The following is a 25,572-nucleotide window of genomic DNA, read 5'->3' on the forward strand; positions in this document are numbered from 1 at the left end:
TTTGTAAACCCCAATGACATTATACGTGCCTTTAAGTCACTAGACATCAATAAAACGGCTCATTTATGGGGTATTTCTCTAAAGATGATAAATTCAATTATTGATGTGATTGCACCTTATCTTGCTTTAATATTTAATAGTTGTGTCCATCGTTTATTTCCTGACCTGATGAAACATTGTAAAGTTATTCCAATATTTAAATCTGGTAGTTCTTCAGACCCCAATAACTATAGGCCAATTTCAATTCTACCTACCCTCAGCAAAATATTTAAGAAAATTATTCTAAATCAATTATCAGCACACTTTAACAAACATAATCTGGTTCATAGTAAACAATTTGGAATCACGAAGGGTCGCTTGACTCTAGACGCTGGTATCGAGCTTATTAAGAATATCTATGAAGCCTGGAAAAAGTCAGATGCCTTAGGGATTTTCTGTGACTTATCCTAAGCCTTTGATTGTGTTCAACATGAGACTCTGGTCAGGAAACTTAATCACTATGGAATTAGAGAATGTGCGCTCGACCTTCTGGCTTCTTATTTTAACAATAGAATTCAGAGGATTGTCATTGAAGAAAAAAGGTCTTTTGGGATCTCAGTTGGTGTGGGTGTCCCTCAGGGATTAATTCTTGGACCTTTTCTGTTTCTCGCATATATAAATGACTTGCCCTTTCTTGTTGGGAACAAACATGACATAGTATTGTTTGCTGATGATACCTCCTTAGTTTTTAAAATTAATAGAAAACAGATACAGTACGACGACGTAAACAGGTTTAGCGTAAATAATCTTACGCTAAATAATAATAATAAAACAAAAATTGTGAAATTTAGTACACCAAATGTACAAAATGTAAAAGTCGACGTACTCATCAACTCAATCTCTCACTATAACTCAATCGATGGATCCAATTGATTCTGCTGAGTTTCTTAGCCTTACTGTTGATGCCAAGTTGCAATGGGACCCCCATATTAGCGGATTATCGAGTGGACTGAGTTCTGCGGCATTCGCGGTCAAAAAAATTAGATTGTGTACCGATATTGATACGGCTCGCTTAGTATATTTCAGTTACTTTCACAGTATAATGCTGCCCCATAGCACAATACCGTATGACAACGGTATTGTGCTGTGGGGCAACGCAACCGCTATCCATATTATGTTTGTTCTGTAGAAGAGGGCTATTCGCGCAATCTGTAACCGAGGAGCTAAACAATCGTTAAGGAATAAATTTAAAGAAATCAAGATATTGACTGTTGCTTCTCTGTATATATTCTGTTATGTATGTACGAAAAAATATTAATGATTTTATGAGAAAATGTGATACTCATAGCATTGGTACAAGGAACAAACACAACACACTTGTTACTCCTGTTACTCGACTGCATAGAGTCAGTAACTCCTTTGTTCCAGAAAGAGTTCAAAACGCCTCTGTTGCCAAATTAAAAAAAATATTAAGAAACGCTTATGTGCAAAAGGTTATATTATACAATTAATGAGTTTATGGTCAGTAGCACACCTTGGGAATGAAACAATCCTGGCTATTTCATATAGTATATGAGACAAAAAAAACCCGCTAAGTTTCTTTTGCCGGTTCTTCTCAGGTCAGGGTATTTTCTTTTCCGAACCAGTGGTACTGTTTCAATTGACCATCAATAAAAAAGTGTAATACATACTTTGAAAAATAATTTGAGCGGCGCACGTCTACTTACGAATTAGCCTCCCGTATAATGAGCGATATGTAGTTAGCAATATTTTATTTATGAAACTATTAACGTGTGTTGACGGTGTGGGTGGGTTCAACACATAGTACAGGTGCATTAAAAAACATTTATCAAATCACAAGATGTAGATTTATCTAATATTTTAAGTTTACTGAGAGCAGCATGTACCTACTGGACAAAAAAAATAAATCTAAGGCGGTTATCGCTCTTATACTTGAAATTTAATTTACTTATGTGTTATGTTGTTGAAAATAAAAATTTCTAGGATTGACAATAAACATGAAATTGTGTTAATTTTAATTATTACATTCCCATTGTGTTACAGTATAAATAAAAAAAAAACCCAGACGAATTGATAACCTCCTCCTTTTTGAAGTCGATTGAAAAGACAACCGTCCTATAACGTAATAGTGAAACAAACTTTTTAACTACAAACAAGGTTTTTTTATTGAACTTTTCATATTAGATTAGCCCGCAAGTCACTCGTCGTTTTTCAATAACATAATTTGAAAGTAGGGGAGGCCGGGGCTGGAAGTTCCCGGGGCACGTTGTTCCGACGGTAATAACTTTGTAAAGAAAATAGATAGCAATACACGTGAAGTGCGTTGTTTAAGCGTCAGGTGACGCGCCACTTTGGCGGCCATCTTAGTTGCTCCGACGGCGGTGGACGAGTGGCTGAGTGTACCGCGCTCTTCGAACACCACGTTAGTATAGTATTATTGACTGATTAATGTGCATCTTTCCTATTTTAAAGTGGCATTAATCAGGTATTTTATAGCTTGAACGTTTTTTCAATTGAATTTGATAATTTGCTAGTATGATAGTTTTAATACAACAATATAATTTGGGGTTACAAGTTCCCTTCGGAAAGGGCTAGTTGTTCCACGGAACAACTTACCCCAATCGATCTTTAAATTTTCTTACGGTATATTTTTAATTTTTTTAGAATGGTAAGTAACTACAAACGGAAAACTGAAAGAGGGAAAACATCCGAAACTTACGCAATGCTGCAAATCTGTGATACAAGATGGAAGAAAATCAAAAACGGTAGCCAGAGAACAGGAAATTTGCCACATGAAAGGGAAAAGCTCAAAAAAGGCTAAACGAAGAGTGTTACAAGAAAGCAAGAGTGATAGCGAAGATGAGGATCTGAAATGGTATTGCATAATTTGTTGTGATTCAAATTCAAATTCTCTACCAAGATGACAATGGATAGAACGTAGCATGTGTAAAAATTGGGCACATGTTAAATGTATAAATGAAACTGATAATATATCTTAAGTGTGCCCCAATTGTGAGTCAGACGATCAATAAGAAGAAAAGTTGCCAAAGTTGATTACGACTGATTAAAACAAGACTGATGATTTGTCTTCATTGTAATTTGTTTTCACTTAATAAGAAACATTTCAAGAAGATAAATAATACATATGCAGAAGAAGATAGATAAATTACATTAGCAGTTTTGTTCTGTTATTTAATTATAATTGAACCCGCTGAGTTTCTTTCGCCTGTTCTTCTCAGGTCAGGGTATTTTCTTTTCCGAACCGGTGGTAGTGTTTCAATTGACCATCAATAAGAAAGTGTAATGCTTCTATATTGAATAAAGTTATTTAAGTTTTCAGTTTTGAAACTTTTGATAGATTTTTTAGAGTTATATTTTGTTGAGATTTTTTAAGCTCTGTTACAGAAGTGCCAATATTTTGTAGATATAAAAATATGTTTATCTCGAATATACTTTCCAGTAAGATTTTTAAGCTAATAGATCTCAATTTTTGTTAACTAATACAAAATGTTAATTAAATGTAGCTAGTCTTTTTTTTTGTTGTTTTTTAAAGTTTATAGTATTACAACTGTATAAATGTAACTGTAGGAATTATTCCTTTTATTAAAAGAAATCGTACAATGTCCTTATACTTTATTTGTGTTATCCAAGTGGCACAATTTGCCCCACGCATGGAACGACTTACCCCAAAAGTGGGGTTGAATGTTCCCTTCCTAAATTTGGAAAAAATGTGCCTGTACAAAAAAATATATTGAGAAATTAGCAGAAATGTCTTTACCATTACATAGACCGATTAAGACTTTTTAATAAAATCAAATATAAAAATTGAAATATTATCATTTTCATCACAAAATTTCATGTTATTTGAAAGTCGGAACTTTCAGCCCCGGCCTCCCTACTAATTTTAATTAATTTTAGTCATTGATAAATGAAGCTGTTTGTATTTCTAAATAAAACATGAAATTAATTTTATGCTTAAATCCGTATAAGTAACCTAAAGACAAAATTTATAATTTCACACTTTTTATGTTTATATGCTTAAGTCACGTGATCACGATGGTCACAACAATAAATAAAATTAAAGTGTATGTTAATACTTTCAAAGAAATCGTCTTTACTAAATGCCTATGAAAATATATAGAACAGTATGTATAGTCGGAAATATCTATACTTATAATAAATCTGTAGGGAGATCAATTCTGTACATGAAATATTTTTCCAAAATAACTATCAGAGGTTGAAAAGGGGTCGATACTGATGGCAAAAATGCAATCAGTAAAATTTTTGTCTGTCTGTCTGTCTGTCCGTATAACCGTTATAGAAACAAATACTACTCGACGGATTTTAACGAAACTTGGTACAATTATTTTTCATACTTCTGAGCTGGTTATAGTATACTTTTCATCACGCTACAGTCAATAGGAGCAGAGCAGTGAAGGGAAATGTCAGAAAATGGGAGAAGTTACTCCATATTTTAAGCTTCCGTCACGTGTACAACCTTAATGGTTAAAGCTTCATAGAAATTGTGTACTACGGAAATGTTCTCCTTAAAATTATGTGAAAAATATCCCATGACAGCCTTTGTCTATCTTTTATGGTTGACTCACAATAACACTTGTCACTCCCAATAGCTTATTAGTTCGAAGCTTTCTGATTATATTTGTCTATTCCTGCGTTTATAACACTGTCAATCATCCCAAATTAAAAAAAGTTAACACTATTAACTATTCCATAAAAAAGAAGCATAGAAATCGGTATAGAAAAACCAAAGTTATACATTAAATACGCTAATAATAAAGCTATCACACGTGAATACTAAATCTATACTGCTATATAAATCTCTAGAGTCTGTCTGTACACTTATTTTTATCGTAATTCGTCATAAGTATTCTTTTTATGATTGACTGACATAATTTTTACCATTTAAGACATTTTTGTCTGTCTGTATGTTCTGCTATAACTCGAGAACATATGCACCGTACATCTTTATAAAAATTGGTATAAAGGAAAAACATGTGGTTACGCAAATGATATGTATGTGTGTGTGTCATCGATAAACTCAGAAACTATTTGATCGATCATTAAGATTAAATGAATAAAGAGATTATGCTATCCCTATTGATTTAACTCACCACTAGGTAGCGCTGCGATATAAATATATCAACACCGTTCAACCGATTGTCACGAAAATGAGTACTTTTTTCTCGGAGAAAGTGATTATTTCAACCGCATCATTAAAAATAACCAACAGATGGCCCTTACGAGTATCACGATGCATTTCTATGCCATTCAACCGATATGTATAAAATATGAAACAAAAAATGAAAATCATTGATCATCATTGAATCAAATAATTTATATAAAGAGAAACCACCACGCCATTGAAGAAATAAAAGATCGGAACACCAACAATATATGCGCAGCGTCATCCAAAAGAGCTACGGAAATAACACACCAACAAGAAATACGTTAAGAAACAAATAGAATCCGAATTTCTACTTTGAGAGTTGCCAAAACCGCTAGTCAACGTAATGATCAAGTTCCAGATCGTCAAACAAGCATCTTTATCAAGATACTGAAAAAACTGACGAGCGAGCCCAACGATTGGATGATCGACGATTAAAATAAACTAAATCAAGAACTAAAACCAATCTCAATAAATCCCGGTGTGATCATTGGTTCCATGAATATAGTATGCCCATATTGTCACGCTGTGATGTTTAAAATAAACTGCTGGTATAGTGCTACTCCACTGGCAAAATGTACCTACCACAACGTTACGGGAACTACTGAGGAGTCCGAATATTTCTTTAAGCATATTAGAAATTACAATTCTTGCTTTGAAATGACATCATTTGGAGCAACAAATATTGTACAATTAAATAATTTCGCGTCTACGTTTAAAGTGTATCATATGATTGGTTCACTTCTTCCACTGTCTAAATAAAATCTCCAGTTTCTGGACATTTATTCCATGGACAACGTAGAAAAAGATTGATCTTCGATGCATGTTCAGTACCACAACTAATCGAGAAATCATCGCTAAATTTAGGATTATGCTTTATGAAAATAAATGTTTAGTTAAAGATTTCAAAACTGCTCTAGAAGGTGAAACAACAAATGATTCAAAGTTATTATCAATGCAAATAGAACGCCATTGAATGCAGAGCATGAAAGGCATTTTAATGCTGCCGTAGCTCCTGAAGTCACAGCTGTAGTTGTTTGTACAGAAATTACAAGAAGATCACAGAAATTACATTCTAAAGTGTCGTCAACTGTTTTAACAATTCGTTGGTGACATGTACGCTATGGTCGAGAACGAACGATTAAACTACATTCGATACAACCAATCAAAACTCTGAGCCAAAGAGTACATTTATTTACGAGATACAATATCGAGTCATATAGTATCTGCTGATATTGGACTAAGATCTTCGTACAGTGGAAGTCCAAGACATATGCACGAATATGCTCAGGATGCTTTGATGTACGTTCGCAAGTAATGACAAGGTTGTAAATGTCATAACATCGATATTCGATAGAACCGGATAAAAGAAGACGTGTTGGTTTGATGCAAACTTTTACAGACTAAAGAAATTTAATTAAAATTTTTGTCGTACCTATATAACATCGTATAAGTTTATGCGTGTTATGACCAATCTGCAGCCTATCCTATCGAAAACATCATTGAAGAAGATGAAATAGATGACGAATATTAATTTTTTTTTTTTATAAGAATTTGATTAGATCTCGAATGTTTCTTGATTTGTTGCTTTATTATTTGTACATTGTTGATGATCAGTAATTAATTACAAAATGTTTTTTTTTTTCTGCGACTTATGCCCTGCGAAGCGGGCGAGTATAGCTAGTTTAAAATAAAGAAGCTCCTTGCCAAGATTTACGCGGTCAGAAATAGTAAAGTAGTTATACTTTTTATAAATTAATTTAAATAACTAAAATGTAAATAAATATCATTAATATTTCATAATAATAAATAATAATACCATAACTAAATAAACAGCTCGGCTTTTCAAATAAATACAAAATACTTTTTCAGTGTAGGTCCGGGTTATTTCCAAAACCGCGTCTCATTCTGACTTCAATCAGATAGTATAAACAATAACACAAAATAGATATAGTATGACGCAATGCTGGGAAGTACCCAATTCATTTTTAAATTAATCAAATTATTATAAAGTGACTTAGTTTGAAATACAAATATATCGTGAATTTCGTAAATTGAATGTTATATTTGTTCGTGTTATTATCGTTTTGCTAGCTAAGATCACATCTGAATACTATTCTTAGAAATGTTCTATTATCGCACTTCAATATGACTATATAATGACAAGAGTGTTCAATTTTTAATCATAACAGGTACTTGCGACTACGAAATGGCCAGGTTGATTTTGATATCGGGATTTTGTTTGCTTGCAGTTGCCACGCAGGCTGCTACTTATAGAGGTATAATTCTTAAACTGCTTTAATGTATAAAATAATAACTTAAATAATTAATACAATTTTATATGGCGCCCTTTATATTAAATACTTATATTTAATTTGCAATCATTTCAGATGCACAATTACATAGAGTAGTGAGATCGCCGCACTATGGAGTACATGTCCACGATAATCAACCACCACCACCTTTTATTTACCGAACGCATAATTGGAGCGGTGTAGGTCGTAACATTGATGGTGCTGTTGGTGGTGTCTTTAGTGGCGCTGCCGCGTCCGCTCAAAGTGCAATCCCAGCTTCAAACGCAGCGTTTTCATTGGCTGAAGCTGGTGCGGTCCAGGGTCAATTTGAAGCACAATCTGCTGAATCTGCTAATTCCGCCTCTAAAGGCTTCAAAAACTCTGATCACTATAGCTCTAATTCAGAATCAAGTTCTCATAAATTTGGAAGCAGTTCAGATGATTATTCAAAGAGTAAATCAGGCAATAGTAACAGTGAGGGCTACTCAGGACTGAATAGTCATATAACTCGTGATGAATCGTCAGGTTTTGCTGGTCAATCTGAACAAAATAGTGGATCAATCGGTTTTGGCCAAGAATCGAACAGAGGCTATGGCCAAACATCAAGTATTAATTCAGGCTATACTGGAAATTCTGGAGGATACGGAGGTGGATTTAGTAAAAACTTTAAAGAGTCTCATACCCAAGCGGAGTACGTTTCAAATGGCGGGGGAAATCAATTTGGTTCTCAACAAAGCGGTGTTAATAGAAACCAAAGAAACTTTGACGAAGGAAGGCAAGTCTATTCTGGTGGATTAAGTAGCTCACAAGCTCAAACATTATCTTCTGGTAATAATAATGGTCAGTACGCTTCTTCTCAAGGATCAGCACATAGCGGATCAAATGGTTATGGATATGGACACGACAATGGGCGTTCGGAAGTTCGTGGTTATGAAAGTCAGGCTGATGGAAGTGAAACTTTCAAAGGACAGCTGAAATCCACATTAGGATCGGAACACTCAGCTGGATTTAGCAGCTCTCAAGCTCAATCTTCATCTTCTGATAACAGTGGACGATACGCTAGTGCTCAAGGATCTGCGCAAAGCGATGCAAACGGTTATGGATATGGAAATGACAATAGGCATTCAGAAGTTCGTGGTTATAAAAATCATGCTTATGGAAGTGGATCATTTAAAGCGCAAGAGTTAAAATCCACAGAAGAATCTGGTGGATATGGCGGTGCTGTTGGTGGTACTGTTAGTAATAATGGAGCTGGATACGGGCAACATCAGTCTGCTCTTCATGGAGCTCTCGAACTAGCATCTCAAGGATTACAAACTGCTAAGAATACTGAATGCAGTACGTGCCAGAAAAGTACTTACGCTCTCAGTAATGCCAAGAGCCACAGTGGCTCAGCAATCGCGCTTTCTATTGGAGGTTAATTAAATTATTAGACATAAATATGTAAACTTCATTTTATAAATGTAAAGAAATGTAACGAATATCTCTTAAAAGTCTCTATATAGTCAATTAATGTAAGTGTTAATAAAACATTGTGTGCTTAAATCTAATTTGTTTTAATTAATTAATTTGCTGATGTTTATAAAAATTTTTCATTACTAAGAATTGAGTTTAATTAAAAAACGTTTATGAAAACCTTATGAAACCTTTTTCGCACAATGTATGAATAGCTGCCAGCTTTTTGGATTCCAAAGGTCCTAGGTTTTCACCTAAATTCTTGTAGCACAAAGTTTGAAAATTGGAAATGTTTCCGTAGTGGCAACCTAATGACGTTGGTCTGTACCTAGTCTCTTTCTTTTTATGATAGTAATGAAGGTATAGAATGTACATTTGCGTATGTACATGCACTAATGACACTGAGTCGAGATGGCCCAGTGGTGAGAACGCATGCATCTTAACCAATGATTGCGGGTGCAAACCCAGGCAAGCACCGCTGATTCGTGTGCTTAATTTGTCTATATAATTCATCTCGTGCTCAGCGGTGAAGGAAAACATCGTAAGGAAACCTGTATGTAATAAATTTCATAGAAATTTGTTACATGAGTATTCCACCAACCAGCATTGGAACAGCGTGGTGGATTATGTTCCAAAACCTTCTCCTCAAAGGGAGAGGAGGCCTTTAGCCCAGCAGTGGGAATTTACAGGCTGTTGTTGTTTGGTGTATGCACTTATGTAACATGTATACAAACTGTACAATCGGACAGGAACAATACCATGTCACGTTAATTAACATTAACAGATTTAAATATATCGCCCGTGAAAAGGTAAAATATATACAGTCACATGCCATTTTTTTGCAAAAAATTACAAATATCATAATTTTTAGAATTTATTAAATAGTTGTTTATACATATGTGTTACATTACAGCCTATTTAACTTTATCGTTAAAATATTCACAATAAAACATCATTATGATAAAGTATATTTTAGTGCGAAGTTAATATATAAGAACGATTAAAAATGTATCTTGCAGAAAATTCCTTTAACGTTTTTAGTTTCAAGTTTTAAAAAAAATACATTTCTATGAAAAAACATTACAGTTAGCATTAATAGTTAATTGAAGACCATATATAATGTGCGGAAATCATACGACTAAAGAAAAAATAAAACTAAAAAATAACTCAAATACATTTGATGCGTTGTACAACGGACAGACTTAGGGCTTAAAATCCGTCTCTTCCGTGCAATGCAGTGTCAGAGAGATTTTTAAAAATGTCATCTAACACAACGTAAAGTGTAGACGACGATTCCATAATGGTACAAACAAATATATACATACTATTAATCATGCTTAATACATATAATAAATATTTTAATGTATTATATACACTAACAAATATATTATATGTCTAAATTATTATTTAGGCACAGTAAGTTAGTTGAATAGATTTTTTTTAAATATATAAATTGTTTTGCTTTTTTACGTTTACTAGAAGAGCATTCCATAACTTTCAAAATTTCACTCAAAATTTTTGTACCTTGACCTCTGTCCAATGGTTGCCTGGAAAAGATCTCGGTTAGCTATAGGACCACCTGTTGCATTAATGTTTGTTAACGTTAAGTGTAATAAAGCGTAAATAAATAAAAAATACATATTTTACATTAATAACTAATTTAACTAGTATATTAAAAATGTATACCGTTTTGCATTTCAAATAATAATATATACAATATTAAAAAATGTTTTAATAGATATATATAATAGATAACTACGCAATAGTTAATATTAGTAGCTACTAATTGAATTTAAAACCATATAAACGCAGGTAATTTTAGTGATTTTGGTATTTATAGATATGGTACACCGGGTGACCAAATTTTTTTACATAAGTACATATATTATATATTCTTCTTATAATAAATTAAATTATACCTATCATTAAAATGGTTTTCTTTTAATTTGTACTATCTGGAACTTATATAATTTATATGTTATGCTATACAGATGAAAATATTTCTATTCTCTATTTACCTATATCTGATTGTGCAAAGTGGCTTAAAACCGAGTCTGCAAACGCCGACTCTACATGGTCTGGTCGGTCTTATTTTAGAGAGATAAAGGGATTTTTCAAAATTATAAGATTATTTTTTTGCCAATATTCTGAGAATTTTTGCAATTATATACGTAATCACAGACACTAGTATAACATTAGGTATTTGTACAAATTCAGCAGGACCACTTCACGTTTGAAATTGAATTGAATCAAACCAACTTCATCTTGTAGAGCTTGCAGTCACAAGTACATTAGCTTCATCATAAGTCGGTATGACTTTTCTTAGCATTTAAGTTGCAGGACTTAGCATGATTGTTGATCATTATGAGTATATTATAGTATATTATGAGTTTAATTTATGCATAATGTTAATCTATCAGTTTTCATAAATGTAACTATGTCATAATCTTGATTACTTAATTGTAAGCCATATAAAACTTTGTAAATTTATTTTTTATGTAGTTATTTAAAAAAAAAAAACAAAATAATTACTTGCACTATCGATGATAGCATACCATCGACTTTGGGGAATTTCTAGATACCCAGGATTATTTCCCACTTGTATGATCAAATATTACGTAAAGAAATGTATGGAAACAGACAAGTTATATTAATTCGCACATCGTTTAAATTGACATAATAAATTATCACCCATCTGTTATGGCTACGTTTCTAAGTATTTGTACTGAGCTGGTATGAATATAAAATGTAACATATGAAGTTTTTAATCATAGTGCCAAAATGCTTCGACTTGGTTTCGTCCTGTTTACAATCGTTTTCGTTACTCAATGTTCATCACTAAGTTTGAATCGTAAGTTTTGTCAAATTTACCCATTATATTGAGGATATATAAAAGATTTTTACTGCACATATTTTGTATGCGTTTCAATGCTATTTATTTCAAACCCTAGTTACTAGTCATTTGGTAAAAGGTTAATGGTTAATTGATGTTTTGGTAATGAGACCAATTTTGTAGTATTTTCCTTTTATATTTGTTTGACTTTTTGTAATTTTAGTTTTCCGATTAATAAATACTTTTTTTTTAAATAAACTGTTTTATAGTTATACTGGGTGTTTGGATAAACGCTGTTTTCTCTGTTTAGTCATCATGCATCATTGATTTAACAATCGAAAAAAGCAGACCAATTATTATTTATTTATTATATATTATTCCCCATTTTTTATCTATAAAGTTGAAATGAAATCTACATAAGTGAAAATATACAAATATGTCATTGAGTTTATATTATGTAAATGCTTGCATCTTTAATGTTTATGCAAACAAAAATTGTACTATTTTATTAAATTTTCATACTTGTTCAATTCACAAGGCATAAGTGACAAGAACGCATTGAAAAAAAAACATTACTTAGTTATCAAAGACGCACCTGTAATAGAGATTGCAAGAAATAAATTAATAAAATTAATATATTCGACACCTAAAATTTGTTATTAATTATTTATTTATTTACATTGCAGATGGTACACTACTAGAGAGATTGAAAAGATCGCCATATGATTGTGACCCAGCACCAGCTCCACTTCCACCACCCCCACCTCATCGACCATATTGGCCACCACCACCGCCGCCACCTCCGCCACCGCCGCCACCTGTACCGCGACTATACTGGCCACCTCCGCCGCCACCACCACCGCCATTCTGGCACCATCACCACCACCGCCACTTCGAACCGAGTGGTCCAGAAGGACCAAGACCCTCGTACCAACAATACACCGATGGACAAAATGAATTCCCTAAAGAGCCTTGTGATACTTGTGAAGGAAAAAATGCAGCTGTCAGCAATGCAAAAAGTGTCAGCGGAGACGCTATAGCCATCTCAATTTCAAGAACAAAAGCAAATAAATAGAGCAATTTTGTCAAAGGAACAGACAGATACAGGTTTAATATAAGAAACATGTTCCGAAAAGTTACAAATACTTATCAAAGTTTTATTGGATTACATTTATTTGACTAGTTGTAACCGATAATGTTATTTATTTACAATAAAACATAATATTTATAAAACACAATAAAACAAAAGTACTTTTTTATACTACAACCTGACACAAGGATACCAATTAACTGATTTATACCAAAAAAATCAACGTGTTTTTTGATTCGATTTATCTATTTTTTCTTATTTCATTTTAGTGATACTATTTATATTTAAGTTAAAATTAAATGTAATGTTAAATAAAAATATTGAATATTAAGCAAAAAAAAAAGTGTTTGATTCCTTTTCACAATTGGTAGTTCCTAAAAGTTAGTAGTAATTACAATTTTGTATTTCAAATAAAAAGTTTCATATTCATAAACTTTTCAATAGAAAGTATTACTTATACAAGTTTATGGTAATCTCTGCAAAAAGTTTGCACGTTTAATTATTGAAATATTATTCTATGCCATAGTAACATCGTTTATTCGCATATTGTGAATGTTAGGCAAATAAAAGTATAATGTTTTTAAAAATCACAATCGAAAAATTAAGTGTGTTTATTATCGTCACTTCGGTGATAATAACTTTATTAACAAAAACATGAATTAAATGAAACTTTCCTGCTGTCAACAGTTATTTAATGACACAGTTTTATTACATATGTGCTAAAACAATTCACCGTTAGAATTTTAATATTCTTAGGTTTATTATATTCATATAATCGATATTAATGTCTGAATCCTAGATTTTTATTTTTTATACGAAGATAATGAACTTGGAAAATGTTTGCTTTAATAGTCTGTAGTTGGAAAGCAGTAGCAGCTTCTAACTTTATCCTGAGTTATGATCCATTTTTTATACTTATCATATTCAATATGAATTAGCAAAGTAATATTCTTATAAAAAAGTTAAAATAGTCTGTAATTTAGAATTTGAAAATAAATTATTATATTCGGTTAAAAACTTAGTATAGACATTAAGTTTATTTTTCATCATTTATTTTGAAAAATTTACTTACAAAACCCGTCGCTTTTGTATTCGTGGAAATATTGGAAGTAATTAATAAGTTTTTATTTTAGTATACTACCTACAAACAATTTGTATAACGTTTATCAAAGTTACTGTATAAAGTTTCAATCCGTATTTTTTGACACGTCTCATCCGTCGCATAAAGCACAATGTATTTTTGACATTTTGTATTCAACAAATAATAATTACATGATTTTATTATTAATAATAATTATTTATATATGTGAGGGATAATGGCGTTGGGCTTGTATTTTTTCTTGAGGCTCTAGCTCTATTGTTTGTTGTTGTTTAAACTAAAAATAACCATAACAACAAGTGTTGACCGGGGTAACTATTTAGTCTATTTACATATTCATCGTAAACGGCTTTCGTAGCTCATCAATGATAATAATACAAAGATAATTTATAAACATAAAAAGTATTACACTTTTTAATCGGACCGATAAATTACGATAAGAATAATCCGTTGTAATAATCATTATACATTTGTAAGAGTTCATTGAACTATCTATTGGTTCCTTATTTAGTTGTTGAAAAAAATCCTATAAAATTCAATTAGATTGACACTTTGGTATTCCGCTAGCGATCAATCCGGACATTTATTATGTGTTCTCTATTTTATTAGGATAGATGTTTCCCGCACTGAATACTATTCGACGAGATTACGAAACTACCGGTTTGACAATTATATAGCTGTAAGCTATCAGCTATCATCACCATATCAAGCTAGCTTTGGTAAATATTGACTGATGTTTTGATCGGTAATTTATAAACCATTAATTATAAGACGTTGAAAGATATAATTGTTTAGATTGTTTTACTTCAGATTTTTTTTTGTTTAACGGCGATGTTTTTGTTTTAAATTTATTTATGCAAAATGAATCAACCGTATTATTTCCTTATGCCATATAAGGTTTTAAAATCGGAACATTATTATCAAAATACTTCCGTGGGAAATTCTAATAAGGCTCTCAATGTCTCAAACGTGGGATTCGACCTCGTGGCATAACGTATAAAAGTTATTTTACGTGCAAATATTACCATACTCTACACTGTATTCAAAATGGCAAAGCTTTCGTACTTGGTCTACTTCCTCGCCATTGCTGTGGGAAGTTCTGTGTTCGCTGAAGGTAGTAATTTAGCTTTATTTATCGCTCTATTCTATAAGGCACCTCCGATCGAATATTATTTGTACCGTTAGTTAATGAACGGATTATCGGTCACGATTTGATAAATATAATGCCAGAATCTTTGTAAAAAGTATGTTCTCTTCCATTTTTAATCAAACTTTACTCTACCATATATTTATCAGATTAACGTACTTACATGATTAATTATCATTTAAAAATTTATTAATAAATATAAATTGCATTAATTAATATAAGCAACCATCCAAATTGTGTCTGTATATGTTTACCTGTTTTGTATAGTATGTAAACATTTATGTGTAGTGTGCGATTACCGAGATATAATGTTATGAACTTCGGTAATTTCTTTTAATACTCGACATTAATTAAATGATAAGTTTACAACAGCTTCTTTGTGAACGATAAATTCGTTGTATTTCGCGTATGGTTTTCTCTATGTATAAATATAACTTTAATAAAAAATCGATAAAATGTTTATTTTTTCTATAATTTCAGAAAACGGAGACGTAAATAATAGAAATCCACGACATTTAGTAAAAAACAAATTATGCTATAAATACGGAATATGCGGTGGCGGTGGTTATCAAGGTGGTCACGGATTCCAGGGTGGCCATGGATTTCAAGGTGGCCATGGATACCAGGGTGGTTACGGTGGCCATGATGGGGGCTACGGCGGATATCAGGGTGGATACCCATACCCACCCATCAATATAGGAATCAGTCAATCCCAGTCATCATCAAGCGCAGGAGGTGGAGGTTACGGTAGCCAAACCTACCCAAATAACTACCAATATAACAACGGTTACCCGTACAATGTAAATGCTTATAACGGCGGTTACAATGGTTACAAAAGGCCTGGTTATTTTGGTAATGGCTATGGATCCTATAATAACCAGTTTAATGGAAACTATTATAGTGGTCAAGGAGGGTACGGATTTCAGAGGCCTTTTGGTTTCAACGATGAAGATAATCACGAAGATAACAAGCCGATTGATGAGGATTACGATGGTGATTATAGTAGATCGAATAAAGAATAAGTTCAGTAACTAGTTATTTAATCTGTGATATTTAAATGGTACCTACGTTATTACTACCTACCTACGTTATTTTAAGAACTTATAATAATGGAACAAAGTGTACGTAAACTTTAAAAATGTGTGATATTTCTAAAAAAATAAAAATTATAAAAATCAATTCGTTGTTTTGCTTTTTGGAACAATAAAGTAATAGGTATATGTTAAATACTTAAACCTTTACAACAGAATGAGTAGTGTTTGACCACAATGCCGAACACAGTGGTCAAACACTATCAGGTTGGTTGGTACCCTAGGACCTTAAAGATGAACCTTAATCCTACCTCTACTAGTTTATTTAGATGGATAGAGATTTTGATCATTGTTTAAAATAAGTGTTTATTTGTTTACACCACAGTCATTACACGCAATAACTTAATAATATTATTTGAAAAGGAGGTACGTGTACGTCAGACCTCCAACGAGGACTATTTAAAATGTTTTCATCGGTTTATTCACCTTCACTAATTAAATACAACAACATAAATACGATATAATTTTAAATAAAACTTAAGAGTTTTATGACTTAATTTATGTACGAATATAGTTAATTATAACCTTTCAAATAGTCGTTAGACTGTGAATGCCAAGTTTTTATAATCAATTTATGTTGAATATTATAACCGACAATTAGATATACCTTGTGATATTTTGAGGTTTCGTCTCAACTCCGAACTGACTCAAAAACCTTTGTTTTAAGTTATTTTTGTCGCTACCGGCGTAGGAACAACGGGATTTATTTAGAGAGAGTTAAATTACTTGTATTCTATGTTACGGCTTTGAGCAATGCCGGGTAAGGTTAGGTACCACCCATTCATCACATATTTTATGACTTAATATCAAAACACAATACTATCCGTTTTTTAGAGTAAGTGGGACAATGTAGCTAAATGAACAAATCTTAGTTCTAAGATTGGAATGTTTGATATTTTCGTCTGCACCAACGTCTATGAGCAACGGTGACCACTTACCATCATGAAAATGAGTTGAATAAGATAACTTGAAAACAAATAAAATTACAAACAATAAATTTAATTGTTCATTTTGGAAAATATAACGTGACAATTATTTTCAGAATACAAATTATTTAATTTGTATTCTGATAATAATAGGTATTCAGAGATTTATTATAAAAACACCTCACCCTTAAAGTATTACTTTTTAAGTGTATATAGTGTTACTATAAAAAACGACGACTATTGTTGAAAAATTAATTTATTAAAAAAACATTATATTATGTTATCAGTTCATCGTTATTTTTGTAACGTAATTATATTTTCAACTTAAAAAATATGTAAGTAAACCAAGGTTGTCTCTCTCGAATAAGCCATCACAAAGTTTAATTATTGAATGTTTTAAATTAAAAAAGTCCCACCTCTTCGTCTACCTGCTACTGTCTGGCTATGTTACGACGAAATCAAATGTCGAATTCAAATGGAATTCCTTATAGTGATAACCTTATTACCTTAAATGTGTCTGGGGCATATTTTACGTATATGTAAAATGTTAGTGTCTCAAGTTATACACCAAGCCAATATTTACATCTCAGTTTCATAAATTCAAAATATAGTGTTAAGTACATTATTAGATCAGTTTTTACTATATTTTGAATTTATGAAACTGAGATGTAAATACATACAAAGTTATTTTTAATAGTTTCAAATTTTTTTTTTATAATGATTAATAAAACAATAATTAAACGAATAAAATTGAATTAATAATATAACTAACCAAACTCAAGCCACAATGGATAGCGTTTCATAATTTATATTACATTCCCGAAAAAAGTTTATATTGATTTATATTATATGCTATATGTTTTTATATATGAACCATCATGAGCTGTTGAAAATGTAATTTTTATTATGAATATCAGGCTATTATATAAATAGATAGATATAGATAATAAGCCTATAGTGTATATAATTTAAGTAAACATATCTATTTACTCCATACAAAATCTAATATCGCAAAAATGAAAAAAAATGTCCGTTTGTTTAATTAGACCTTGACGTAATTAAGAGTATTTTTATAAACCTAAACTAGATGAACCAGTTTTTTTTAAATGAGATCAAAATTATAAATAAAACTCGTCATTTAAGATCCTCTTTTACATATTAATTAGCAATTTTTGTGCATATTTGAAATTTATAGCATCACTCCAATGGGATCCATCAGGTTTACCGTAAGAATCGAGATGAATTTATGAGTGTCAATGGCTTTTGGGTGTATTTTGTGACCCACTGGTCGAAGTGGGGGATATTATCTTCCTAGTATATAAGCTCGGAGAAATGATTCACAAGTATCCATTACATCGACGAAAGGTCTAATCAAATATATGAATATATATTAATCAAGATGATCGCTAAGATTATTGTAGTATTATCTGTGCTCGCCGTTAGCAGGGCGGCTCCATATGGTAAGTTGACGTAACGTGACAATGAACTTGAATATTTAAGCAATTGAATTAACCTCAAATATACAAAATATAAACGTATGCATATAATGATACTTGACTATTTTAATCGTGATTTTCCCTTTGGTACTGTTGATTGTTGTTTGATTCCTAAAATTTTAAATTTATTTTTAGGTGAAGAAGTACCAGGGCTCGTTTGGCGTGTTGGTCGAGCTCCAAATGTTGCCTTTGGATTTGGTAGTGGATTCAGCAGTAACATTGGTGGAATCAGTCATTCCTCAAGCATTGGATCATCGTTCCAAAGCGGTGATGCCAACGCATACGGTGCAGGTATTGGATCTACAGATGGCAATACTTTTGCTAGAGGCATTGGTTATGCACACGCTTCACCATATTCACAATTTGGATTCCAACAGTCACACGCTCCTGTTTATAACAACGCATTTGCGAGACCCTACAGCTCCGCAGTATCTTCGGCACAAAACTTTGGAAACTTTGGCTCCGCAGTGTCTTCGTCTCAGACACTTAACGGATTTGGTTCGGCGGTGTCTGCAGTTCAGAATAATGGCTTAGGCCCCTACCAATCAGCTATTTCTTCTGCACAAAACTTGCGAGGTTTTGGATCAGCTGTATCTAGTGCTAGCTCTAATGGCTTAGATTTTGGTACGGCTGTTTCTTCTGCTGAAAATAATGGAGGGTATGGATCAGCTATTTCGATGGCACAGAATCATGGCCTCAACAACTTCGGTTCAGCTATTTCTGCAGCCCAGAACATTGGAGGTTATAGATCGAGCACGGCGCAAACTATTCAGCAGCAAGGTGGTTCTCTTCGCCACAGTGGAGCTACCAGTATCAATGGTCCTGGACTTCAGACGGCACAATCTCACACCATTAATAATGGTTATTATTAATTTGGGTTTAAAACTTAAATTATGTGTAAAAGATGTTGAGAAGACTGCTTGACACTTTTCTCGGTGTCTTTTGTACAATTATTTTAAATATTAAATGGAATTAATATGATGAAAAGCGAAAAGTTGTCATTTGTTTTATTTTTACATAAATTGTACTCTTTAATTTTTAATAAAAATCACGAAATTTGAAATAAAAAAGCAATTCCTTTAGGAAACATTAGGTTATAACAAATTTTATTTGTTTTATTTATTCAACTGACACAATATTTTAATAAAAATATAAATAAAGAAACTATACTATTATGAAAGAAAACATACTTATGTTTCAAACATTTAATATATTAGGAGATTCCTTTATCCATACTTATAACTGGCTGGAAAAAAAAACAAAAGCGCGCGAAAACAAATTAAACTGCCATTTTTTTTCTTTAACGGCTGAGTATGATTAGTAAGGTCTATAATGGCGTGAGTTGTAATTTGTTATAAGTGTTCTTTGTGTTTTGTATGGATCTGTAAGTTTAACTGAGAAGTAGTTTACTTCAATATGTATGATTTAATGATTAATTTATGTGAAGATACATTCGAAGTATGGAAGTTTAGATTTTTGGTTTGTTAATAAATTGTTTAAAGTTCAAAGGTTTGTTCATCATCAGTTTAATATAAGGTATATAAAATCAAAATTTCAGTCAAAAGTATAATTGGAACATTTCTTATTAATAAAATAAAATATACCTAAAACGTATTTGGAACAAATTATATTGATAAGCAGTGGCGACTTGGTTAACATTTTTTAATACGGTTTATAAACTGGACGTATTTATTTTTTTACAATATACAATAAGTCGTCGGTTAATAATTTTTTAAATCTTTACCCATAGGCGAATATTTTTATTTGAATTATTTCCTACGCGCTTCCTACTACGAGTTAGATTTATTTTAGCACCTTCATAACGTAACTTAACCTTTTCAAAGGAACGACGGGGAACCTCATTGGCACGGACATATGTTTATAAAGTATGATAACTTTCTTTTTGCAACGTTTATATGTATACGATTTAATTATAAAATTATCCATCTACAATATCTTTAATTAAATAGATAGTACAATATTTTATTATGTTTCATAGATGTCCTTAAAACAGATAAAATATTATTAATATAAATGTAATATTAATAAACAAACTCGTAATTAATACATTTTAAAAATATTTTATATTTAAATAGTTGACAAAAAAATAATATTGATTGTTACTTACTTACATTTAGGTATATCAACTGTATTTACATTTATAAGATGCGTGAACTTTATATGTATAAACTTCACGAAGTTGTCAAAGACGAGATATTATACAGAGTTGAATTAAAGTCAAATGTACGATATTTTTAATAATTCATATTAAATAATAATTACAAGATATTGAATATGTTATATTCTTTATATTAAGGAGGATGTCAAGTGAGCTTCAAACGAATTCGTCTTATGTGAAGGCAGAACTAGAAAACTATATAAATGACTAGATTCGATTTCGATTCGATTGAGACGTTTGTCAATATCATGTGATGCTATTAACGATTATTGTGTAATTACAAAATTTCTTGTCGTGGTTCTTCGTATAATAATATTTCAGTACCTACAAAACTTCAGAGTTCAGCATTTTAAGGCTATATTGAATCTGAGTTGTTTAACTTTCTATATGAAAAAAAAACAACATGGAAATATACATATATATTATGTAAATTTATCATTAAATATTCTATAAAATCATAAAAATCTAATATCAAATACACAAGGATATTGTACTATTATACTTTGGAATCTTTAGAACCTTCAAATAAAACATCAAAATTAAAACATCGATATGGACTCGCATAAATTAATGTAGATTGATGAGATGTCGAATTGTAGAATACGACATTATTAAAAAGATCGTTATTACAGTTTAACGATTGATTATTGGATCTTTATTACAGTCTATCCATTGATTACACATTTTTGGAAATCATTTTGGATCTTTATCTAATAATTTTAGATTCATAGGTTTCATTATTAATTTCGGTTTGTAAGCCGTAAATATAAACAAAGATGGTATAATAAGATAAGCTAGTCCCGTTGTACACAAAAGATGTTGGAGTTATTTAGTCAGCCCGCTTAATTATAGCTGAACACAAAATGTGACAAGTCTTGTTTCGTCTAAATTGTCAAAATATCGATAACTATTATTGCCAAACTTAAATCGAGTCGACGAATCCAAAGGGTAGCATCGTCGAATCCAAAACCAAAACAGACACCATTTTTCAAATTGTTTTCTCATATTTATGACAATAATAATGGAATTATATTTAAGTCACAGAATCGATCCTTGCCTTTAAGGCTATTATTACCTTTTAGGTTACACTCCTAAGATAAGCTATTTAATTACTGCTCCAATTAATATTTGGACAGTTAATAGAAATATCCATAATTCCTTAAAATTAGCAAATTCAATGTATTTTCTTTAAATATTTTTTTTATTTTGAGCATATACAGGCCAATCTGGAGAAAACTACGAGTATATTTAATTTGCTATTAGTGAACTTAAATAACCGTTACAAAAAACTAAATATTTCTTTTTATAACCGTGTTTGATTGTACAAAATTTGAATAAACCGTAATAACTAACATCATGAAAAATGATTTAATTATGTATTAAAGTCATATATACTATTAATATTACATCCGCGTGGTGACATATAGATTATTTTGAATGTTATATTTATGTTTAACTAGAAGGTTTTTTAAAAGTAATTTTTTTCCTTTTGTTATAGCATCTTTGGACATTTTCAATTATATATACAATATATATACAAAATGCTACAATAATAATTAATAATTCGTGTAACGAAATAACGTTATATCCTGTTTTTTTTTTATTAATAAAACATAGTCTTTGTAAACTATAAAATTAAAAATGGACACATAAAAACAATATCTTGATAAAATAAAGTTGAAACTATCTCATTTATTATTCGAAATCTCTAGATTTCGAATAATCGGTAAAACCGCTAAACATAGATCCTTATTAAACTTACCGTAAGTTGATTTAACTTTACCGATATAATAATACACAAAACGATAGTTCCCCATAAGATTTATGATTTTATCATATTAAAAAACAGCCTTAAATCTTTAAGTAATAAAAGTACTGTTATAGTTCAAAGAAGCTTGAAGATGAAACAAAAACATGAATCACTGTACATTCAATACACTCATCACGAATAGATTAGTAACACCACGAGGAAACGGCCATCTTGGTGGTGTTATTATATCTTATTACAATCCGAAGTATAGGTTACAATGAATCAATTGAACATTTCTCGCATTTAAGCCGAATGAGAGTTATATCAAATCAATTATGCAGATTGAAGTCAACTAAAAGTTATTAAGTCCCGTTCATAAAACGGAGATAGTAAACATGTAATTTCTGTCTGAATATATAGCATGGCGTTGGCGGAACCGTTGCATTCCGAGTTTCGCTTCACACCATGTCTCCCATTTCGAGAGTGTTTTTGTATTCTATATTTGTAATCGGAAATATTTATGCAGGTATTATTATTTATTTTAATTTTAGAAAATATTTGGGTTGCCATTACCCAAAAAGATCACATCTCGACATTAAAAAGTATTATTTCTATAAGTATCTAAAAGAGCTTGTATTAAAAAATCATGTATACAAATAAGGTATAATATTTCGTACAGTATTATATTAAAATAATCATGTTTTTTTTTTTATTTTACAATATGTTCATTTGTTAATTATTCAAATCAGTTAAATATTTTCAATTCATTATTTTAATGTTACAAAGACAATACTTTTTAATATATCAATATTTTTTAAAGAGTTATATCATAATTCGAAATTAAGTTTGACTCAATAAAGCATGGTATAAATTAATTAATTTTTTTAACAGATAAATTCGATGGAACTGTGCCTATGGAGCCGTATGTTTATAAGAGTGAAATACCAATAGCGCCAAAAAATGGTATGATGGGTGTTGCCAGTGTCGCTGGAATATTGTCAAGAAACGGACGAGTGTCCTCAGTTGGTGGAATTCAGTTCTTCCCTTCCCTTAATCATAAAATGTCATTTGCAGTAAAAGATGAAAAAACTTTAAAGTTAAATAAGGAATCTAAAAAAAATATGGCAAACTTGATCCCAGATAACATCAACTGGAGGAAAGATTCTGATGGTAACATAGCCGAAGGATCTATAAACTTTTATCCAGGGGGTGTAGCTGTTTCATCTTCAGCCAAATCTGGGGATATTGGGTCAAATGCAAATCCATGGGCTAATCCGTTTAATCCAATAATGTGGCCAATGAACGATCCTTTTAGCGGAACATCAAGAAATTACAATTATCCTGGAAGTTTGGATTGGATACACAAGGATATGTTCAACAGTTACGTGCCGCCAAATTTATATTCCAAAAGGACATGGCTCTACCCAACTTTTAATCCATTTTTAAACTAATTATCTGTTTTACGAACTCCTATTAAAATTATGTTAGCAAACTCTCGACGTATTAATATTTTGGATTTTGCAGATGTATAATAAAATAAGCCCGAGTGTTTAAAACGTTTAAAGCTTAATTCCTTTGTGTTAAAAGACTGCGCTATTACTGTTTGATTAGTACTCTTAATAGTAAACAGTAATATTTTAGGTTAATTTTAGATACGTGTTAAGTTTTAGTTTGTACATAAGTATTTGTAGGAGACGTTAATGCATCACAACATTTCGAGGTTAAAAAATGTTAAAAATTCCCTTTCGATATATTTGCATGAAAGAACTGTCTAAATAATTTGCCATAAAACCCGTGTTTTACGCAATAATTAGTTCTAAGCATTTTTCTGTATTATATTCTTACGTTGAACAATAAAGTATAATTAATTATACAAATACTTATGATACTTCCTATTTACATTTTTTAATCAATGAAATAAATAAGAGGATTTTTACTTCTCCAAATAATATTAGCTTAATTTAATTCTAAAGTCGAGTCGTTTCACACTACTGAGAATTTTCTGCCCTTTGTTACACCTTTGTCAGTTCTTAAAATTACATCATCCACATCTACCTACCTACCTATGTTTATCTACGTATCCAATTTTGAACAGTATGTATATGTATGTTATCTTACTCTTAAGTATATTGCATACGGTTTATTAAAAATGCTTTGTTTTCGAAATAAGTTTTAGAATACAGAAATCTCCTTATTATTATAAATTTTGTTTTTTTTTTATATTAAAAACATCTGTTTATTATTGGATTATTTATTTTTTCATTTAATCTTATTTCTTTTACATCCAGAAGTTGTATAGACAAGTTTATATGCCAATATGCCACCATTACTAATAAGGCTAATTACTTCTAGTGAATAAGTAGACGCCTCCTGAGTACTAATATATATTTATGGACTTGTCACACGCTGTTAAGAAAAAAGCGATTTTATTTAATTTTTAATTTTATTTAAATTATCAATGAATACTTAAAGATTCTAAACGAACGAAATAAAATTTTTGAAGAAGGCCTTACACACATTTCGGATTAAAATTATTTAAGAGGAATGTTACTTGAAATAATAGATAATTACTTAATTTTGTAAATACTATTTATAGATAGTTCTATAAATGTTATAATACGAAAGTTAACAGCCAACTCGTCAAAGTTATGAGGTAGAAGGCTAACAATTTATGAAACCGATTTACACGTTTACTCAATCGCTTAGCTCGTCACAATAACCGAAGCGGTCAGGCGACCCGCACTCGCTTCTCAAGTTCTCACCCACCTCTTCAACTTATGCAATCGGGTGGACAATTCTCTAATATCAAAATATATAATTCCTGAGCTTAGATATTTTACATAAAACATTAATCTACACAGTGACTAAAAACATTTGATAAAACCAATACAATAAAAATATCATCCCATAAATTAAAAAATAATAATTACAAAAAAATTGATGTGTCAAAACATTATTAGTATAAGAGTAATAATTAAAATGCTTAGTTAAGAAGGAAAGAACAGATAAATAATTTGTTATATTCAC

At 31.0% G+C, this 25,572-nt stretch overlaps 5 protein-coding genes across 5 annotated transcripts; all 5 read left to right on the forward strand.

The window, feature by feature from the left end:
* The first annotated feature begins 7,211 nt into the window (after positions 1-7,211).
* Positions 7,212-9,018, forward strand: LOC124532011 (filaggrin-2-like). The gene is made up of 2 exons (XM_047106632.1): positions 7,212-7,464; positions 7,576-9,018. The coding sequence occupies exons 1-2, from the start codon at positions 7,395-7,397 to the stop codon at positions 8,898-8,900; spliced, it is 1,395 nt and encodes a 464-aa protein (XP_046962588.1). The 5' UTR covers positions 7,212-7,394; the 3' UTR covers positions 8,901-9,018.
* Positions 9,019-11,653: 2,635 nt separating this feature from the next.
* On the forward strand, positions 11,654-12,881 carry LOC124530122 (sulfated surface glycoprotein 185-like). The gene is made up of 2 exons (XM_047104532.1): positions 11,654-11,785; positions 12,454-12,881. The coding sequence occupies exons 1-2, from the start codon at positions 11,716-11,718 to the stop codon at positions 12,840-12,842; spliced, it is 459 nt and encodes a 152-aa protein (XP_046960488.1). The 5' UTR covers positions 11,654-11,715; the 3' UTR covers positions 12,843-12,881.
* A 2,122-nt stretch (positions 12,882-15,003) lies between these two features.
* On the forward strand, positions 15,004-16,138 carry LOC124543489 (ATP-dependent RNA helicase A-like). The gene is made up of 2 exons (XM_047121706.1): positions 15,004-15,070; positions 15,584-16,138. Exons 1-2 carry the CDS (start codon positions 15,004-15,006, stop codon positions 16,123-16,125), a joined length of 609 nt encoding a protein of 202 aa, XP_046977662.1. The 3' UTR covers positions 16,126-16,138.
* A 2,344-nt stretch (positions 16,139-18,482) lies between these two features.
* LOC124530968 (ATP-dependent RNA helicase glh-2-like) lies at positions 18,483-19,488 on the forward strand. Its single transcript, XM_047105383.1, has 2 exons — positions 18,483-18,580; positions 18,752-19,488. Exons 1-2 carry the CDS (start codon positions 18,520-18,522, stop codon positions 19,486-19,488), a joined length of 798 nt encoding a protein of 265 aa, XP_046961339.1. The 5' UTR covers positions 18,483-18,519.
* A 3,513-nt stretch (positions 19,489-23,001) lies between these two features.
* Positions 23,002-24,268, forward strand: LOC124533005. Its single transcript, XM_047108164.1, has 2 exons — positions 23,002-23,071; positions 23,437-24,268. The coding sequence occupies exons 1-2, from the start codon at positions 23,011-23,013 to the stop codon at positions 23,994-23,996; spliced, it is 621 nt and encodes a 206-aa protein (XP_046964120.1). The 5' UTR covers positions 23,002-23,010; the 3' UTR covers positions 23,997-24,268.
* Positions 24,269-25,572: the final 1,304 nt, after the last annotated feature.

This window comes from Vanessa cardui, chromosome 1, assembly GCF_905220365.1.
Source record: "Vanessa cardui chromosome 1, ilVanCard2.1, whole genome shotgun sequence".
Taxonomy (NCBI): domain Eukaryota; kingdom Metazoa; phylum Arthropoda; class Insecta; order Lepidoptera; family Nymphalidae; genus Vanessa; species Vanessa cardui.

What these genes read in the sequence shown, in the direction of transcription:
- LOC124533005 (XM_047108164.1), top strand. Translation starts at nt 23,011, where the DNA reads ATGTCTCCCATTTCGAGAGTGTTTTTGTATTCTATATTTGTAATCGGA. An exon ending in AATCGGAAATATTTATGCAG is followed by an intron (nt 23,072 to 23,436) that starts GTATTATTATTT and finishes TTTTTTTAACAG; the next exon opens with ATAAATTCGATGGAACTGTG.
- LOC124530968 (XM_047105383.1), top strand. Translation starts at nt 18,520, where the DNA reads ATGATCGCTAAGATTATTGTAGTATTATCTGTGCTCGCCGTTAGCAGG. An exon ending in TAGCAGGGCGGCTCCATATG is followed by an intron (nt 18,581 to 18,751) that starts GTAAGTTGACGT and finishes ATTTATTTTTAG; the next exon opens with GTGAAGAAGTACCAGGGCTC.
- LOC124532011 (XM_047106632.1), top strand. Translation starts at nt 7,395, where the DNA reads ATGGCCAGGTTGATTTTGATATCGGGATTTTGTTTGCTTGCAGTTGCC. An exon ending in GCAGGCTGCTACTTATAGAG is followed by an intron (nt 7,465 to 7,575) that starts GTATAATTCTTA and finishes CAATCATTTCAG; the next exon opens with ATGCACAATTACATAGAGTA.
- LOC124543489 (XM_047121706.1), top strand. Translation starts at nt 15,004, where the DNA reads ATGGCAAAGCTTTCGTACTTGGTCTACTTCCTCGCCATTGCTGTGGGA. An exon ending in AAGTTCTGTGTTCGCTGAAG is followed by an intron (nt 15,071 to 15,583) that starts GTAGTAATTTAG and finishes CTATAATTTCAG; the next exon opens with AAAACGGAGACGTAAATAAT.
- LOC124530122 (XM_047104532.1), top strand. Translation starts at nt 11,716, where the DNA reads ATGCTTCGACTTGGTTTCGTCCTGTTTACAATCGTTTTCGTTACTCAA. An exon ending in TTCATCACTAAGTTTGAATC is followed by an intron (nt 11,786 to 12,453) that starts GTAAGTTTTGTC and finishes TTTACATTGCAG; the next exon opens with ATGGTACACTACTAGAGAGA.